General features: G+C 42.9%; 1 protein-coding gene across 4 annotated transcripts in view; it reads left to right on the top strand.

The window, feature by feature from the left end:
* wdr37 (WD repeat domain 37) overlaps window positions 1–20,568 on the top strand; it is a 141,604-nt gene that overhangs the window by 61,312 nt on the left and 59,724 nt on the right. For all 4 annotated transcript variants that reach the window (XM_080212547.1, XM_080212544.1, XM_080212549.1 and 1 more), the window contains one exon: window positions 18,684–18,819. In XM_080212547.1, the coding sequence (XP_080068673.1) occupies window positions 18,684–18,819 (136 nt within the window). The remainder of the gene's footprint in view (window positions 1–18,683; window positions 18,820–20,568) is intronic.

The following is a 20,568-nucleotide window of genomic DNA, read 5'->3' as shown; positions in this document are numbered from 1 at the left end:
AAAACAACAAGTGGTAATTCTCCAATCCAAAAGATAATCAAGCATTAGGAGACAGTACCTTCCCTGCTGTTAGTTATACTGTGCCTTCTCTCTGTGTGTAGTCCAAGGGTTTGCAAGCTTAATGGGCCATGTTTTAATATCATGTACTCGATGGCACAATCCAGATCATCTTTCTTTCATTAATTCTATTTGATAGAATGTTCACTAATTCCTGAGGTTTTGCCACTTCCTATCATTCTATAATTCAGGCAGCTCTCCTTGTTTGCTGTCCAACAGCTAGCTTTATACTAGTGCTGTTATAATTTTGTTAAAATCGTACACTTTCACTTTTATAGAGAGCTTTCTATATTTGATTGCTATGCGACATGTTCTGAAAAACAGAATGCAAAGGCTGCATTCTGTTTCTCCATCTGGTCACTATCTCAAAGAATTATTAAATTTGTCAAACACAGTTTACTTTTTAACACAATCATCCTTTCTGCACTTGATTATTTTATGCATTTCAAAGTGTATTATTTTATTATATAGAATCCCTACTGTGCAGAAGGAGGCCATCCGGCCCATTGTGTCTGCACTGACCGCAATGCCACCCAGGTCCTATTCCCGTAGCCCCACATATTTATCCTGTTAATCCCCTGACATGAGGGCCAACTTAGCATGGCTAACCTACCTAACCAGCATGTCTTTCAGATTGTGGGAGGAAACTGGAGCATCTGGAGGAAACCCACGCAGACATGGGGAGAATGTGCAAACTCAGACAGTGATTCAAAGCTGGAATTGAACCTGGGTCCCTGGCGCTATGAGGCAGCAAAGTGCCATCCACACATGCCTCACTACTCTATAATTAGTGTTAGCTGTAAGGGTTATACATTTATTTTTAGTCCATTACCTTACCATTGACTCCTGTTTTAATTGTTTTCAGATGCTTTGCTGTATTTAGGAAAACCAAGGCAGGATAATATCTGTGAAACAAATTCAGAAAAAAACAAAAAGAGAAAAGAAAAAGGAAATGATAAAATGTGTTTGATTTCTACTTCACAAAACTGATTGTACATTGAGTTAGACTACATGGCCAGTGCAGGAGTCAACTCTATATTTTTATAGCTGCTATATTTTCACTAAAAAAAAATCTGCCAATAACTTGATTCCTTTCTGCACTACATGTTGTTACCACATAGTGGTAGTGTTCTATTTGTGTTTTCCTGGTCTCATCCATGTTAATTCCTATTTATTGATTAAATAAAGTCTTAAATTGACAACTGCCCATTTCCTGTTGTATGTCATGTGTGGACCCCCAAAACTAACATTTTAAGATATTTGCACTGGTTAAAAAAAGCATTGTAGTTAAGATATTCATGATATTCTAACTTTTGAATGGTACAGTTTTCTTTTGCTTCCTTTATTCTTGCAGGTGTTTTCTACAGTTGAGTGGCTTTAGTGTATGATAAAGTAGACACAATTAAACCAAGAAGATCAATCAATTAAAGTACTGAATAAATATTTGTTATGATCCCAGTTGACATAACTGAATGGGAAGATCCCAGAATGGATCCTGGCTGGAGGAACAGAATCAGAGAACTGTTAATTAGTTTTAACCAGCAGAAGAAATACTATTAAATGTGAAAAATTATACAATATTCCTTTACTTCCCCCTTAGCTTAATAAATGCACATAGATTTTAAGATGAACATGGATTACAAAATGCACCTTCAGCTAAGGTGCACCTCAAGTTACAATGGTCTCGTAGAATCACAGAAACCCCACAGTGCAGAAAGAGGCCATTTGGCCCATTGAGTCTGCACCGACAACAATCCAGCCAAAACCCTACCCCAGTATTTGCACATATTTATCCTGTTAGTCCCCCTGGCATTTTAGGAAAATTTAACATGGCCAATCAACCTAATCCACACACTTTTGGACAGTGGGAGGAAACTGGAGCACCTGGAGGAAACCCACGCAGACATGCGGAGAATGTGCAAACTCCACACAGACAGTGACCCAAGCCAGGAATTAAACCCAGGTCCCTGGAACTGTGAAGCAGTGCTAACCACTATGTCACCATGCTGCCCCGTCTCATTAACACAAAGTTCCCTTTAACACACAGATTGGCTGTGGTGAAATACATACTTCACTCTGAACTCAAGTTAGTGACAGCGAATTTCACCTCAGGATCCCCCCAGATATTTGTCATGTGAGAGTTTCCGAACTCCACTCTCAAAAGCACACTTTAAAATCTTCTTTCACAATAATGCTTTCCCTTAACACTTAAACAATGACACTTTTAAACAAAGCTTCTGCTCCGCTTTTGGCAGTGAATCCAATCCAGGAGTTTGCACCAATCCCTTTAGGATTCCTGTAGGACTGCTGTACAACTGTACAAACTGTTCACAATTGCTTTAATTGTCCCAAACTCTTATTAAAATGGCATCAAAAATTTGAGTCGCCTCTGATATATGCTGCCCCACTTTAAATCTGGTTGTTGCAATTGTCTCTCAGGGTGGGATTTTCCGGTCGCACTCACCCCTCAGTGGACACGGTGAAGCCTTCCATTGTTTGCTGGAGCTGAGAGAGAGAGAGACAGAGCTAAGATTTTACCTGTTAAAAACCTGTTTAAAATAAGTTTAAAGCACTTTACTCTTTGTAGAACTGTTTAAAGCATTTATTTATTGTATTTACTGCTTTAAGAATTCTGAGGGTGTGGTGAAAAGGCATTTGTGGACCAGCCTGCTTTAAATCAGCGCCAGGTTTAAAAGGAGGCCTGGTGTAGACAGCGGGCAGCGTCTGAGCGGGCAGCGGAGTGAGGGGGAAGCAGAGTGAGTTAATAGGGCTTAATATCAAAAAGGGCTGGAAGGAAAAAAGGCCAGGTGAGTTTGTTTGAAAAAAAACAAGGAAAAAAAATTTTTTCAAAACTACTACAGCAAGAAACAAGGAAAAAAAATTTTTTCCCATAAAAAATTACAGTGAATAATGGAGGGGCATGTGATGTGTGGTTTGTGTATGATGTGGGAACTGGCAGACCCCAGGGTCCTTCCCAGTGACCATGTCTGCAGTAAGTGCAGGTTGCTGGAGGAGCTCCAGCTCAAGGTGGATGAGCTGGCCTTTGAGCTACAGACACTGAGGCTCATCAGGGGGAGAGAGGGTGCCCCTAGACTGGCTAAATCTAAGGGTCAGGGACAAAAGGGGGCTGCTGGGAGGAGGAGGAAGGGGGGTGAGGAGCGGAGGCCTCAGCCTCTTAATCTGCATAACAGGTTTGAGGTTCTTGCTTCCAGTCTGGAAGAGGACAAGGCAGGTGAGGTTGGTGAGCAAACTGCACACGGTACAGTGATGCAGCAGGACATAGGCAAAGAGAAGGGGAAAAGGAACGTAGTAGTGATTGGAGATAGTGGGGTGAAGAGTATTGACACTGTCCTTTGTCACAATGACAAAGTGCACAGAAGGGTGTGTTGTCTGCCTGGTGCTCGGGTACAGGATGTCGCAGCTGGGCTGCAGAGGAACCTGGAGTGGGAGGGTGAGAACCCGGTCGTTGTAGTACATGTGGGTGCCGGCGACGTAGGCAAAGTGCGGACTGAGGATCTGCGGAGGGAGTATGAGAAGCTGGGAATGGAATTAAAAAGTAGAACCGACAAGGTGGTCGTCTCTGGGCTACTGCCTGAACTGAGTGCAGACGGGCGTAGGGTTGACAGGATAAAGGAAGTGAATGGGTGGCTCAGGGATTGGTGTGGGAGGAATGGGTTCGAATTTATGGGGCATTGGCACCAGTATTGGGGTAGGTGGGACTTGTTCGGGCGGGATGGGGTTGGTCTGAATCGTGCTGGGACCAGAGTGTTGGCGAATCGAGTAAAGAGGACTGTAGACAGGGCTTTAAACTAATTAGGGGGGGGGGAGGGTGCGAGGGTAGGTGACGCTACGAGGTCTAAAGTTAAGGATAGGGTACAGGTAAGGGAAGAGGCCGAGGATGTCCCAATTGGTGGCGTTACGGCAAATAGGGTCCAGGTGAAGGCTGGGATGAAAGCGCTTTATCTGAATGCACGAAGCATTCGGAATAAAGTGGATGAGCTGGTGGCGCAGATCGACACAAATGGATACGATCTGGTGGCCATTACAGAGACGTGGCTGCAAGGTGACAGGGACTGGGAGATGAATGTACAGGGCTATCAAGTGTTTAGGAAGGATAGGCAGGAGGAAAGAGGGGGTGGCGTAGCTCTGCTGATTAAGGATAGTATCAAGGTGGTAGCAAGGGATGATATCGGAGCCAAAGAGCAGAACGTGGAATCGTTGTGGGTGGAGATTAGGAACAGCAAAGGGAGGAAGACGCTGGTGGGTGTCGTCTATAGGCCCCCGAATAATGATCTGGAGGTGGGGCGGGCTGTTAACACGCAAATAAGTGCGGCGTGCAGGAATGGGACGGCAGTAGTTATGGGAGATTTCAATCTGCATATTGATTGGTCGACCCATGTTGGACGAGGTGGGCTCGAGGAGGAGTTCTTGGAATGCTGCCGGGATAATTTCCTTGAACAGTGTGTGTTGGAGCCGACGAGGGAGCGAGCTATCTTGGATCTGGTGCTATGTAATGAGGCGGGTAGAATTAGGGACCTTGCGGTGAAGGATCCTCTTGGAGAGAGTGATCATTGTATGGTGGAGTTTCTGGTGCAGATGGAGGAGGAGAAAGTGGGTTCCCGGACACGCGTCCTTTGTTTGAATAGAGGGGAGTATGGTAGGATGAGAGAAGAATTGGCGAATGTGGACTGGGGGAATGTGTTGGAAGGTAGGTCTGCTGAGGAGCAGTGGAGGATCTTTAAGGAGATCTTTCTTGGTGCTCAGCAGAAATTTATTCCGATGGTTAAAAAGGACAGTAGGAAGAGAGGTAATAAGCCGTGGATAACGAAGGAGGTGAAGGAAAGTGTTAAATTAAAAGCGGAAGAATTTAGAGTAGCTAAGAGCAGTGGGCGAGAAGAGGATTGGGAAAGGTTTAAATGTCAACAAAGATTGACAAAGAAGTTGATAAAGGAGGGTAGGAGAAGCTATGAGGCTGGGCTAGCACTTAATATAAAAAAGGATAGCAAGAGTTTTTATAAATATATAAAAAGGAAGAGGCTGGCTAGGGTGAACGTTGGTCCTTTAGAGGATGAGAAAGGGGAGCTAGTGGTAGGGGATGGGGATATGGCAAAGGTCTTGAATAACTTTTTTGTTTCTGTCTTCACGGAGGAGGACGTGAATAATTTGCCGGGTGTTAGCGATGGAAAGGTGGTAGGAATGGAGGGTCTTAATGACATTACTGTTACTAGAGAGGTGGTGGTCGACAGACTGGAGGGGCTGATTGTGGACAAGTCCCCAGGACCGGATGGAATGCATCCGAGGGTTCTGAAAGAAATGGCGGAGGTGATAGTGGATGCCTTGGTGGTTATTTTCCAGACGTCGCTGGATTCCGGGGAAGTGCCGGAAGATTGGAAAACGGCTAATGTTACGCCGTTGTTTAAGAAGGGTGCCAGGCAAAAGGCGGGGAATTATAGGCCGGTTAGTTTAACGTCTGTGGTAGGTAAAATGTTAGAATCCATCATTAAGCAGGAAATTGCAAGGCATCTTGAAGGGAGTTGCTTGATAGGGCGGACGCAACACGGTTTCATTAAAGGGAAGTCGTGTCTGACAAATTTACTGGAGTTCTATGAGGATGTGTCTAGGGCAGTGGATAGAGGAGAGCCGGTGGATGTGGTCTTTCTGGATTTTCAAAAGGCGTTTGACAAGGTACCTCACAAGAGGTTATTGCAGAAGGTCAGGGGACATGGAGTTGGGGGTAGGGTGTTAGCGTGGATAGAGGATTGGTTGTCAAATAGGAGGCAGAGAGTGGGGGTCAATGGGTGCTATTCGGATTGGCGGATGGTGTCTAGTGGGGTGCCCCAGGGGTCGGTGCTGGGGCCTCAGCTATTTACCATTTATATAGATGATCTGGAGGAGGGAACCGAGTGCAGGGTGTCGAAATTTGCTGATGACACCAAGATTGGGGGAACGGCAAATTGTGCGGAGGGTGTGGAGAGTCTGCAGAAGGATCTAGATAGGCTGGGCGAATGGGCCAGGAAATGGCAAATGGAATTTAATGTTGGCAAGTGTGAGGTGGTCCACTTTGGTAGGAAGAATGGTAGGAAGGACTATTACTTACGTGGCGAAAAACTGCAGCAGGCGACGGTGCAGAGGGACCTCGGGGTCCTTGTGCATGAATCGCAAAAACCCAGCTTGCAGGTGCAGCAGGTGGTCAGGAAGGCGAATGGGATGCTGGCCTTCATAGCGAGGGGGATTGAATATAAAAGTAGGGAGGTCTTGCTGCAGCTGTATAGGGCATTGGTGAGGCCGCAGCTGGAGTACTGTGTGCAGTTTTGGGCGCCGCACCTGCGCAAGGATATTTTGGCCCTGGAGGGAGTGCAGAGGAGGTTTACTAGGCTGATACAGGAGTTGAGGGGATTGAGCTATGAGGAGAGGTTGAATAAACTAGGCTTGTACTCGTTAGAGTTTAGAAGAATGAGGGGAGATCTCATTGAGACGTATAAGATGATGAATGGGATGGATAGGGTAGAGGTGGAGAGACTCTTCCCGCTCAAAAAAGACAGTAGGACTAGGGGGCACAGCCTCAAGATAAAGGGGAGGCGGTTTAGAACGGAGTTGAGGAGGAACTTCTTCACTCAAAGGGTGGTGAATCTCTGGAATTCTCTGCCCGTTGAAGTGGTGGAGGCTGCCTCGCTAAATATTTTTAAGAAGCGGGTTGATGGGTTCTTGATAAGAGAGGGGATTAAGGGTTATGGGGAGAGGGCGGGAAAGTGGAACTGAGCCACGACAGATCAGCCATGATCTTATTGAATGGCGGGGCAGGCTCGAAGGGCTAGATGGCCTACTCCTGCTCCTATTTCTTATGTTCTTATGTTCTTATGACATCTGATTCCCGTGGCAGGCAGGATGGGAAAATTCCTCCTTTAACTCAGAACACTTAGTTTGCCTTTCTTTGAATTCTTCTGTTAAATACCTTGGTTTTTGTTCTTTTAACTGTGGTCACCTTAGACATTCTTTCTGTCCCAATTCCCCATTTTTTTTAAGACTGTAACTTGTTCTTAGGAAGCCTATGTCTTTGTAATTCCCTTGCGCTGTCTCCAACTGCAATCAAATTCAGCTATAACTGAAACTTAAAAGCTTTATTATCTTACAAGGGTCTCCAGTTGCTAAGCAATGACTGCTGCTACTATTTATTCTTCATGCTGTAGCTCTCTCTAAGCATAATGGAAAACATTGGAACCTAACCAATCCCCACACGTACAAATGCGTTCATCCAGCATGAATCTAACTCTAGGTTTTACCCTTCCACACTCAGAAACATTACATTTAATACATTAAAAACAATACCTTATTTCTAATGTTTGCCAATACAAATGTAAATCCCTTAAAACTACTTTTGTTTTCCCAACAACTAGTAACTCAAATATGGAAGTTGCTGCCACGTGGTTGAGTTGAGGCAAATAGCACAGATAGATTTAAGGGGAAGCTCAGCAAGTATATGAAAGAGTAAGGAGCGGAGAGCTATCTTGATAAGATTGTATAAAATGAGTTGGGAGGAAGCTCCCTGGAACACTCTGGCATAGAGCATTTGGGCTGAATGGCCTGTTTCACTGCTGTAAATTCTATATGGATCGCTGCTGTAAAGTATGGCTGTGACTACCTAGAATATTATCTCCTGCCACCATTGCTGCTGCTTTTGTTTTGGAAATCTGAAGATTATCAAGTGCATCTGAGGATAGTCTTAAATATTTGTAAAGTAACTTCAGCTAAGTACAGCATTGCAGGTATACATATTTGATATCTATTCAGAAATCTGATCAGAAGATTAGTTTTCAACAGACTAGATTGCCCCTTGTGTAAACTTATTTTCAAGTTCACTATATACTTACTGCCTTCAGCACTACAGAATATGCTACCAATCAAATGTAGTATTAATGTAGAAACATGTATGTATTTTCCCATAAATCACACTTTTTTTTTGACTATATTTTATAGCTTTTGGAGTATTATTGAGTGATCTTTGCATCTATTAAATAAAGGATAAAAATGTCCTGTCTTGCAGAAGCTCAGTTCTGAAGAAGAACCTTAACTTTGGTTCTCTTTTCACAAATTCTGCCAGACCTCCTGAGTTTATCCAGCACTAACTGCTTTTTATTTCACATTTCCAGTGTCCACAACTTTTTTACAGAATTTAAAAAGCTCATCCTTTGGCTCCAGGCCTTAAATTTTACTGCAACCTGGGTGGAGCTCTAATTCTCCTTTTGCATTTAAGAATCTCAAAATATTTATGTATCTTGTCTCACTTGAGACACCAAAGAAATAGCTTGAGGAAATGAAAATATCACATTGGTACAGTTGTGGGTGTTCTTTTGAGTTGTCTCTGAGATAAAGAAGAGTGTACAGGGCATTCAGTACTGCACTAAAAGTTCTTGTGCCTCTCCTGGGGGTGTTTGACAGACACAAGGACAGAAATGGATTTCCAAAAATGCTATATTAATAGATTTGTCAACAAAGTTACAGCCCTTGGAATAAAGGGAACAGTGGCAGCATCAGTATGAAGTTGGCTGAATGACAGAAAACAGAGTAGTGGTGAATAGTTGTTTTTCAGGAAGGTATGCAGAGATGTCTCTAGAGGTTGGTACTAGAACTGTTGTTTTTCTTGATGTATGTTAATGTCTCAGACTTGGGTGCACAAGACAAAATTTCAAATTTACAGTTGACACAAAACCTGAATGCATAGTGACCTGTGAGGAGGTTACTGATGGATTTGAAGAGGATATAGGCTGGTGGAGAGGGATGACATGTGGCAGATGCGATTTCATGCAGAAATGTGAAGTGATACATTTTGGTCAGAAGAACAGGGGGAGAGAGAGGACTAAAGGGTGCTATCGTTCCATATGGGGCTGCAGAAGTTGAGAGATCTGGGATATATATGTGCACAAATTGATGAAAGTGATGAGACAGTTTGAAAAAGTAGTTAAAAATACATGTGGGATCCTGGGCTTAATAAATAACGGTAAGAAGTTTCACAATACCAGGTTAAAATCCAACAGGTTTATTTAGTAGCACAAGCTTTCAGAGCGCTACTCCTTCACGCTCCTAGTGCTTCACGTTATTAGTGTATGCTTAAACCGGACCAATTGATGGGCAACACGACAGCTCAGTGACTATCACTGTTTGTTGTGCAGTTACAGGGACCCGGGTCGGATCTCCGGCTTGGGTCGGTGTCTGTGGGAGTTTGCACATTCTCCCCGTGCTTGCGTGGGTTTTCTCCGGGTGCTCCAGTTTCCTCCCACACCCCAAAATCGTGCTTTTAGGCTGATTGGTGTTAATAAATTGTCCCTAAATTGGACCTCCCTTAATCTGGTGCACCTATAATCCCCTAAATTTGTATCCCTTTATTGTGGAGTCCACGAGATGTAGACAAAAGTTGTAGGTAGAAGGTAGATTGGAATGAGGCACTCACTGAGTGTTAAAATGGGCGGCGCGGGCTTGTAGGGCCGAAGGGCCTGTTTCCTGTGTTGTGTTGTTCTTTGTTCTTTGAGACTCACCCTGTGCTGCCAAATAAACCTGTTGGATTTTAACCTGGTGTTGTGAGACTTCTGACTGTGCTTACCCCAGTCTAACGCTGGCATCTCCACATCACTTTATAAATTAAGGCATTGCGTGCAAAAGTAAGGAACTTGAGGACTTTTCTAATACTGGTTTGGCTGCAGTTGGAGCATTGTGTCCAATTCTGGGCATTACACTTTGAAGATGATGTCAAGACTATGGAGAGGATGCAGAAAAGATTGGCTTCATGGATGAGGGACTTGGGTTTTTTGGATAGATTGTGGAAGCTGGGATTCTGTTTGGAGATGAGAATTTGAGAAGAGATTTGATTGCGATTTCTACGTCATGAAGGGCTGGGGCAGAGCAAATGGAGATATATTGTCCCCATTGGCGGATGAATTGAAACCAGAGGCAAAATGAGGAATAATTTCTTATGCACCGAGGATCTAGAAAGAATACCTGAGAGGATGCTGGAGGGAGGTTCCATTGTGACATTCAAAAGGAATTGCATAGGTGCCTGAAGGGGAAAAAAGTGTAGGGTTATGTGGAGAGGGTAGGTGGGTGGGATTAGATAAATTGCCATTCTATGATTCTGTTCGTTGGCATGGAACCAGTATTTTGCAAACGTTCCATTCCGTGGCATTGAAATCATTGTGTATAGAAACTTTTTCTCTTTTTCGGAACAGTTTCTTGAGAGGTGGATGACACTGAGAAGTCAATATTTAATCACTAATGTCTAATAGCTCTGAAGCCATTATAGATCAACACACTGTGAGCCTGGAGTTATTTGTAGACCACTTCAGATAATAGGGTGTTAATGGACTGGTTGGGTTTTTTTGACGATTTGGCAGCTTCCATTGTCATTTTCTGTTAATAGCAAATTACCAGATTTATTGAATTTGGAATGCTCAGATTGAAACACATGACTTTCAGATTAAGGTTGAGTATAGGAACCACTGAGCACCAGATTCATGCCTTCCATCCCCCAAGTAAATCACACTATTTAACTGCAAACCATGTTACTCATTAACCTCATCGTCAAGTTGTTGGGGAGTTTATTTCCTAAATGTCAGCCCTGGCCCAGAGTCAGTGTTATGGTGCTGTCTTGTTGGAGGTGCTCTCCTTCAAATGAAATGTTCATAGAATCCCTACAGTGCAAAAGGAGGCCATTCAGCCTATTGAGTTTGCACATTTTGACCAGGCCTACCCTGCGCCCTATCCCTGTAAACCCACACATTTACCATGGCCAATCCACCTAACCTGTACATCTTTAGACAGTGGGAGGAAACTGGAGCACTCATAGGGAACCCACACAGTCACGGTGAGAATGTGCAAGCCCCACATAATGTGGATATGCCGGTGTTGGACTGGGGTAAACACAGTAAAAAGTCTGACAACACCAGGTTTAAGTCCAACCGATTTATTTGATAGTAAACTCACTAGCTTTCGAGGGGTTTCCCTCTTCTTCAGGTGAATGGAGAGTTCTGTCTGAGGCCAGAACTCTCCATTCACCTGAAGAAGAGGGAAACCCCTCGAAAGCTAGTGAGTTTACTATCAAATAAATCGGTTGGACTTGAACCTGGTGTTGTCAGACTTTCTATCAAGCTCCACATAGACAGCCACCCGAAGCCGGAATTGAACCCAGATCCCTGGTGCTGAGAGGCAGCAGTATAAACGACTGTGCCACCCTCCTATCCCGAACCAAACTCCAACCTCTCTCAGCTGAATGTAAAAGGTGTTGTCATGCTACTTGAAGAAGAACAGTAGAGTTCCCCTAGTGCCCTGGCCAATATTTTAGTGGCATAATTAAAAAGAAGCCAAAATATTATACTCCATAACACCATCCATGGAGACTATCTCAAGATTGTTTTGTAAGTGACACCGTTCCACAAGAAATTCTTTAGCATAGTAGGACCCCTGTGTTTTTGATGGAAAACATGTCTGACTGAATATAAAAAAATGCATATATTTGTTCCCCAAATCAAGCAGCATTTCATCCCAGGCTAAGATGTGCATGCATTGAACCCACTTGTAGCTTGGTCTTTTGCTGGTGCCTGACTTGTGCACATATTGGCTGGAGTTTTCTGGCCCTTCATGCCGGTGGGATCTTCCAGTCCCAAGAATAGTCCACCCCTGCCGTGCTTTTCTGAGCTGCAAGGAACAGGAAACCTTGTTGGCAACGATGGGACCAGAAGATCCTGCCGCTGGCCAATGGCAGGCTGCCTTGGCTGCTACGCAATATGCAGGGAAAATCCCACTAGTACCGCTGTCCGGCAACGGTTGCCAGACAACCTGCAGCAGCACTAGCAGTTTTATCACTTTCCTCACATGGGTGTTTAAGGTAAACTGAAATGGATTTATAGCTGCCTAAGCCGGATGTTTTTCTGACTTGTGTTGTTGAATATCATTCTGGGCAATCTTATTCGGATGAAAATTTTGGAGCCGAAGACAGATCTGCATTATATCAAGTTCTGTGTCATAGCAGAGCCCGAGTGTAGAGGGCAATTTATCTCTTTGCTGTTTGTGTTTCTTACAAATTTACCATCGAGGAACAGGAGTAGGCCATTCGGCATGATAACTTTCATATACCAGGGCACCCAGATTTCTATGCATTGTGGAATTTTGTAGTGTCTCCCCACGTAATAGTATGCTGCTCTTTTATTCTTCCTGCCAAAGGGGGCAAGTTCACATTGTTTCCCATCTGCCAAATTTTTGCCCATTCACCTAACTTGTCTTGTACCTTTTTGTAGACTCATTATGCCCTTTTCACAACTTACTTTCCTACCTATCTTTGTGTCATCCGCAAATTTAGCAACCATTTGTTCAATCCCATCATCTGAGACCTTAATATAGAAAGTAAATAGTTGAGGTCCTGGCACTGACCCCTCTGGCACTCCGCTTGTTGCATCTTGCCAACCCAAAACTGACCCATTTATGCCTTTTGATCACAGAATTGTTACAATGTAGAAGGAGGTCATTTGGTCCATTGTGTCTATCCCGTCTCTCCAAATCAGGATAGTGACATTTTCCTGCCTTTTCCCCGCACACCCCCATGCACAGTTTCTGTGCAAGGTATTATTTAATGCCTTCTTGAATGCCTCGATTGAATCCTACCCCACCACACTTCCAGGCAGTGAATTCCAGACCCGAACAGCTGACTGTGGGAAAAAGTTTTTCCTTGCATCATGTCACATCATGTTATTAGATACTTTAATATGGAGTCACTGAGCTTGCTCCCCAGAAATGATACACTGCATTAAACTGCATTTGAGCATGAATTGTGGTTTGTGTGCTTTTCAGCTAACTGTAATTTACTGATTTATATACCAATCTTCGTAATGGTTTATTGATTTCATTCTTTGTAATAATTGAACCATTCTATTTACTGGCTTTAATTGTCAATCATTTGCTAACACTAAACTCAAACTACTGTATTTGTGAAATGCTTTGTTGAACTCTGATAATGGGATGCTTGGAGTTCTGGTGTCTTGGTCAAATTTTTAATTGAATGCAATAATTACATGGCTCATAGAAAACTTACCTTGTATTTTGCACAACAACGTAATTAAAGAACAAAGAGGAGCAATGAATGGGATGATTTTTCTGTTGCTATTCTGTAAAAAATCTTGTGCTATCACCAATGTTTATAAAATGGGCTTCCATATCACAGAATCCTACAGTGCAGAAGAGGCCTTTGGCCCATCGAGTCTGCAATGATGCATGAAAGGCCCTGACCTCCCACCTAATCCCATTTGCCAGCACCTAGCTCATAGCCCTGAATTTATGGCGCACCAAGCACTCATCCTAATTCCACCACCCTCCCAGGCAGTGCATTCCAAACCACTATCACCTGGGTAAAAGGTTTTTCTTCAAATTCCCCCTAAACCTCCCACCCTTCACTTTTAACTTGTATCCTCTCATAATTGACCCTTCAAATAAAGGGAACTGCTGCTCCCTATCCACCCTGTCCATATCCCTCATAATTTTGAACACCTCAATCAGTCTTCTCTGCTCCAGAGAAAACAACCCAAGCCTATTCAACCTTTCTTTATAACCAAAGTGTTCCATCCCAGGCAACATTCTGGTGAATCTCCTCTGCACCTCTGCCAGTGCGATCACACCTTTCCTATAATGTGGTGACTAGCTGTGGCCTTTCCAAAGTTCTATACCACTCCTCCATGACCTCTCTGCTTTTGTAATCTGTACCCTGATTTGATAAAGGTAAGTGTGTCATATTCCTTTTTCACAACTCTATTAACCTGTCTTCCGGCCTTCAGAGATCTATGGACAAACACGCCAAGGCCCCCTTCTCGGAACTTCACAATGTCAGACCTTTCATAGTATTCTTCCTTGTCAAATTACTTCTTCCAAAGTGAATTCCTATCACTTTTCAGGGTTGAATTCCATTTGCAACTTATCCGCCCATTTGATCATCTGGTCTATATCTTCCTGTAATCCAAGATACTCAACCTCACTGTTAACCACCCAGCCAATCTTTGTGTCATCGGCAAATTTACTGATCCCACCCCTCCCGTTGACATTTACGTCATTTAAATGAACAATAGGGAGCTCAGCATGGATCCCTGTGCTACGCCACTGACTAAAGCAGCCACCTGTCATCACCCCCTGTCTCTTACTGCTAAGCCAATTATGAATCCATGTTGTCGGATCACCCTGTATCCTATACGCATTTGCTTTCTTAGAAGTCTATCACGTAGGACTTTGTCAAAAGCTTTGCTGAAATCTACGTGAACTACATCAACTGCACTACCCTCATCTATATACTTGGTTACATGTTCAAAAAATTCAATCAAATTTGTTAGGCATGACATCCCTCTGACAAAACCATACTGACTATCCCTGATCAAACCTTGCCTCTCGAACTGAAGATAGAATCTCTCCTTCAGAATCTTCTCCAGTAGTTTCCCAACCACATATGAAACTCACTAGTCCATAATTCTTAGCTTGTCTCTACAACCATTCTTAAATAGTGGGGCCACATTAGCTGTTCTCCAGTCTCTTGCACCTCCCCAGTGGCCAGAGAGGAATTAAAAATTTGAGTGAAACTCCCTGGGAAATTGCCTGGGACACAAATTATCCAGACCTGGAGATTTGCCCACTTTAAAGCTCTCCAATACCATGTCACTTCCTATGACAATTTGCTGTAGAACCTCAAAGTCTCTCTCCCCGAGTTCCATAACTATCTCTTCATTTTTATGGGTGAAGATAGATGTGAAATATTCATTTAATACCCTACCAATGTTCTCTGCCTCCACCTGCAGATTTCCCTCGTGGTTCTTAATGGGCCCTACTCTTTCCTTAGCTATCCTCTTCCCATTAATATACTTATAGAATATCTTAGGATTTTCCCTACTCTTACCAGCCAGAGCTTTCTCATATCCCCTCTTTGTTGTCCTAGTTGATTTCTTAAGCTGCATCCTGTACTTTCTGTACCCCACTAATGCCTCCACAGTTAAAGCCCCTCTTTTCCTTCTCATTGTATCCTGAATGTCGCTGATCATCCATGATTCTCTAGCTTTGTTACACCTTCCTATTACCCATGAAGGACCATGTTGGGTCTATGCCCTCCCCATTTCATCTTTGAATGCCCCACACTGCTTTTCTGTAGGTTTCCCCACAGGTAACTCGTTGCAGAATCCCTTGGCCAGATTCTGTCTTATTTTGCTAATACTGCTGTCTCCAATCCAAAACTTTTTTCTGCAACTTGTCAACTTCTTTGTCCATAACAAATTTGATTTGAACCATGTTGTGATAGCAATCACCAAAATGCTCCCCCACCAACACATTAACCACCTGTCCGGCTTCATTCTCCAGAATTAGTTCCAGCACTGCACCATCCGCAGGTGGAGGTCCACCTTGTGTCAAACGAGGGGCATGCACACGGTGGGTCGTGCGTGGGCTGCTCTTGGAAGTTCCGGGAGTGGCCTAGTACTTCGTGTCGGTGTGTGTGCTTGATCCTGGACCGGTAGACGGGCGCCGCAACAGCTCGGTGACTAGCACTGCTAGCTGTGCAGATACATGGATTTGGGCCTGTGTCTGTGGGAGTTTGCTCATTCTCCCTGTGGTTGCGTGGGTTTCCTCCGGGCGCTCGGGTTTCCTCCCACACCCCAAAGATGTGCTCTTAGGCTGATTGGTTTTACCAAATTGACACTATTCTCCCCTGAATCTGGCTAAGTTAGGGGTTCCATTTGTAGACATGCACGGTAGAATAGGTGTAGGGTGATGCGGCGGTGCGGGCTCGTTGGGCCGAAGGGCCTGTTTCCCGAGCTGGGTTGTTCTTTGTTCTTTGTATCTCTTGTTGGATCCCCTACATATTGACCTAAGAAGTTTTCCTGTATACATTTCAAGAGTTCTGCTTCATCTTAGCAAGTAACTTGATGGTGATCCCAATTAATGTTGGGAAAGTTGTAATCACCTAATATAATTACCCTTTTATTATTTTTATACCCCTCCACGAATTGTGCACATATTTGCTCTTCAATTTTCTGCTGATTATCGAGGGGTCTATAATAAACACCTAGCAATGTAGCTGTCCCTATCAGCAATATTTTGATATTCTTTTCACATCCAAATGTTTTGAAATTCTCAAAGTTTAAGATGTTGGCAAACATTGCAGGCAGTAAAAAAAGAATTACTGGAAAGCAAATAATTTAAGTAAATAACAAAAAGCAAATATCAAAAAAAAGTAAATATTACATTGTAGATAGCAATAGGTATATTGCAACAGCAACCAACTTGTAACGTACTTGACCTGAATGGGATAGTAAAAATCAAGCAATGTATACAACATGCTGATAGTCCAAGAATTTCAATTAAATAGCGTATTGGAGTTTTAAAAAAGAAAAGTAATTCACATTTTATGATGGAATATGAGGCATCAGTATGTTTAAACCAGCGTGTCAACACTTCATATTCAATAGCTCCATGTGGATCACCTATTGGAAAAAAATGTAATTATTTGGCTCAATGCATGTTATACAGCATATAATATTTATTAGTTTCACAAGTAGGCTCACATTAACACTGCAATGCAGTTACTGTAAAAATTCTCCAGTTGCCACACCCCGGTGCCTGTTTGGATACACCTGAGGGAGAATTTAGCATGACCAATGTGCCTAACCAACATGTCTTTCGGACTGTGGGAGGAAACCGGGGCACCCGGAAGAAACCCACACAGACATGGGGGGGAAACGTGCAAACTCCACACAGTCACCCAAGCTGGAAATTGAACCTGGGTCTCTGGCGCTGTGAGCAATAGTGCTAACCACTGTGCCGTCCAATACAGAACTTGAAGAAATGCAGTGCAGAGATATTCGCAGATAGCTTCTACGTATGCATGGTGAAAACTTACTTTTAATAATCACACCATGGGAGTCTAGATTTGGCAGTACGCTTCTTATTTTTGGAGGGAACATGTCTGCTTTGTACCCTAAGGATCTCGCTTTTTAATACTTCCCACTAGTTTACAACTGAGTTATCTTTTAGCAGTCTGTCCAATTCACCTCAGCCAAATCATTTCTCAGTTTTGTAATATTTGCCTTCCCCCATTTTAAAACTTTTACTCCTGATTTATCTCTGGCCTTTTCCATAACAATACTAAATCTAACTGTATTGTGATCACCATACGGTCACCCACTCTCAGTTCACCCATTTGCCCATCTTCATTTCCCAAGACTTTTAGGTGGGATTCTGAATTAAAGTCGGAATCCCACAGATGGTAGCTTTGCACCGTTGTGTCCTTAGCCAAGCACAGGCACTCAATATCTGAACCTGTGATCCCACTCGTACTGTGAGGATACTATTGCAACAGGATTGCATCTCTTCTCATCGGGCTTGTCGATGTATGGTTTCAAAAAATTATCCTGGACGCAGTACGTGAATTTTTCACCCTCAGTGCCCCTTATATTGTTTGAAACCCAGTTGATATTAGGATAGTTAAACTGCCCTCTTATTCCTGCGGGGAGAAATTTATCTAAATATATATTCTTCGATCTCCCTCTCACTGTTTGGCGGTCTGTATAATCCGAGTAGTGTGACTGTCTCTTTTCTTGTTCCTAAGCCTGACCCACAAAGCCTCATTTGTTAACCCGTTTGGGATCACAGCCTTCTCACAATTGTCATTGACTCATTCGTCAATAATGCTGCCCCCACTCCTGTTTTTGTCAGCCACTCTATCCTGCTGGAAAACTCCATATCCCAGGATATTGAGCTGCGCCTCCTTTAGCCAGATTTCCATTATAGCAACATCATCCTCTCTCTGTCCCTTTAGTTTATCTGCCTGGTTTGTAATGTTCTTTGTATTGAAGTATAAACAGCTCAACCCCATCACTTCCCTTTGCTGGATGCTTTTTAACCCTCGTTTCTCTTGTCTTTCTGAATCACTGACTCCTACAATTATAATTAGGGGTGGTAATTATAGGACGGATGTCAGAGGTAGGTTCTTTCCTCAGAGGGTAGTAAGGGCGTGGAATGCCCTGCCTGCAGCAGTTGTGGACTCGCCAACTTTAAGGGCGTTCAAATGGTCAGTGGATAGGCATATGGATAACATTGGAATAGTTTAGGTTAGAGGGTCATTAGATTGGTTCCACTGGTCGGCGCAACATCGAGGGCCAAAGGGCCTGTACTGCGCTGGAATGTTCTATGTTCTATGTTCAAACACTTCTGAAATGCCACATACATCCTTTGGCATTTCTCCCTGATGGTCTTTTTATAGTTGTGACTGTAGCATTGATTAATTTCAAGTGCAACTGCAGGGTGAGACCATGTCTTGAACTTGTCAGAAGTTGTTAGAAAATTTTACTGCCCTGAAGTAACTCTTTGTCACAGTCCAGATTCTGACGAAGTGTACTTTGCACAACAGAATCTATGACAGGATAAATCTGTCTGAAACATTTTATTGAGTGGTGTGTAAGCTAGCTGCAAGAAACTACAAAGAGTGACTAACCTAGCAAGCAGTGCTTTTTAAATAGCATTTGATTCTAACATGCGACGGGGAGGTTCCGTTTTGTACATTAAAATATTTGCATATATTTGTGCCATAGATTAATGTCTGATTTTGTCTTTTTGTTACAAAGATTGTGTCAAGTTTCAAGACGACAACTTCTAGAGCAGTCTGTCAGCTGGTGAAAGAATACATAGGACATCGGGATGGGATCTGGGATGTCAGTGTTACACGCTTACAGCCGGTGGTGCTGGGCACAGCATCAGCTGGTAAAATTTCACTTTATTTCAAACTCTGCTTTCTAATTGTTTTTTCGTAGGAGACTATTTCCACGACAGGAAAATTTACTATTTTTAAAGGGTAAATGTTACTATTTCTGTTGCATGCAGCAACACAATTTAATCTATTTTATCATTTGCATATCTTATTTAACATTGTACTAAACATTTTATTAAGCTTGTCATATGAACAAACGCTCAGTGGGGCACTGTGAAATGCAGATTTTATTTCACTTAAAACTAGCTTTCTAATTTACCTGTAAATTACTCAATCATGGAATCATCTTTGTGTTCTTAGAACCTCTAAGTGTGGCTGTTCAAATTGTCATCAAGTAAGCTGGTTATGAAATGAGGCAAAAAAATTACTTTGAAGTTGTATATTATATATTCATGAATATAGTTCTTTTGATGCATCTGGCATTGCATAGTGGAAGGCTCCCTCAGATGTTTGCCAGGTTCTTTATTCAGTTTTATGGAAACATCAATCAAGTAAATTATGCAGTTCTTAGTTTAACAGCTCTGAATCTGTTAGATATTTATTTTGCACATAAGAGCATCTGCAAACTTTGCATCATGCTTTTGTGCAGTAGATTCAAACCAAAAAGTTGTTCTTATAAATATATCATTAGCAAGAGGATGTCGAAGAAAAGATTAGGGCTGATTAAACCAGAAAGGTAACGAGTATGTAGAGGTGGTATATCGAAACATAGATGATAGGAGCAGGAGGAGGCCCTTCGAGCCTGCTCCACCATTCATCATGATCACAATCATGGCTGACCATCCAACTTAAAAGCCTAATCCTGCTTTTTCCCCATGACTTTTGATCCCGTTTGCCCCAAATGCGACATCCAGCCACCTCTTGAATGCATTCAATGTTTTGGCATCAACTACTTCCTGTGGTAATGAATTCCACAGGCTTACCACTCTTTGGGTAAAGTAATGTCTTCTCACCTCCATCCTAAATGATCCATCCTGAATCCTCAGACTGGGACCCCTGGTTCTGGACTCCTCCACCATAGAGAACATCTCCCCTGCATCTATCCTGTCTAAACCTGTTAGAATTTTATGAGATTCCTCCCTCATTCGTCTGAACTCCAGCAAAAACAATCCTAACCTAATCAGTCTCTCTTCAGATTAGGTGGGCCATATGAAAGCCATACAGGCCATATGTAACCAAAGGGTTGGGAATCTGTGGAATTTGCTACCCTAAAGTGAGCTGGAGGATGCTGGGACAGTGAATAAATTTAAGGAGGAGTTGGACAGATTTTTAATTGGTAATGGGTTGAAGGATAAGGGGAGAAGACAGGAAAATGGGGATGAGGAGCATATCAGCCATGATGGAATGGCAGAGCAGACTCGATGGGATGAATGGCTTAATTCTGCTCCTATAGCTAATGAATTTATGAACTCCATGGACACGAGGGTCTGAAAAAGAGTCATTCTGACTATGTTTCTTTCTCTACATATGCTGCCAGACCTTCAGAGTTTTTCCAGCGTTTCCTCTTTTTATTTCAGCATCTCAGTATTCTGGTTTTATATCCAAGGATATTAAAGGTCACTGTCAGCCTTTCCTTTCCAATAGAAGGCATATCTCCCTGCTTGTTCCTTTAGCTGCCCTCTCGAGACAGATTCATCGAGGACAGCGATGTCAATTTGGAACCTTGATCACGGTTTTTTTTCTGGATCGTCTCTCTTGAGATTATCCATGAGTGTTCTAATATTCCACTTGCAAAATTTAAA

This window comes from Carcharhinus amblyrhynchos, chromosome 2 (assembly GCF_965287045.1).
Source record: "Carcharhinus amblyrhynchos chromosome 2, sCarAmb.v2.hapA, whole genome shotgun sequence".
Lineage (NCBI taxonomy): Eukaryota > Metazoa > Chordata > Chondrichthyes > Carcharhiniformes > Carcharhinidae > Carcharhinus > Carcharhinus amblyrhynchos.
This window is presented reverse-complemented; position numbering and strand designations above follow the sequence as displayed.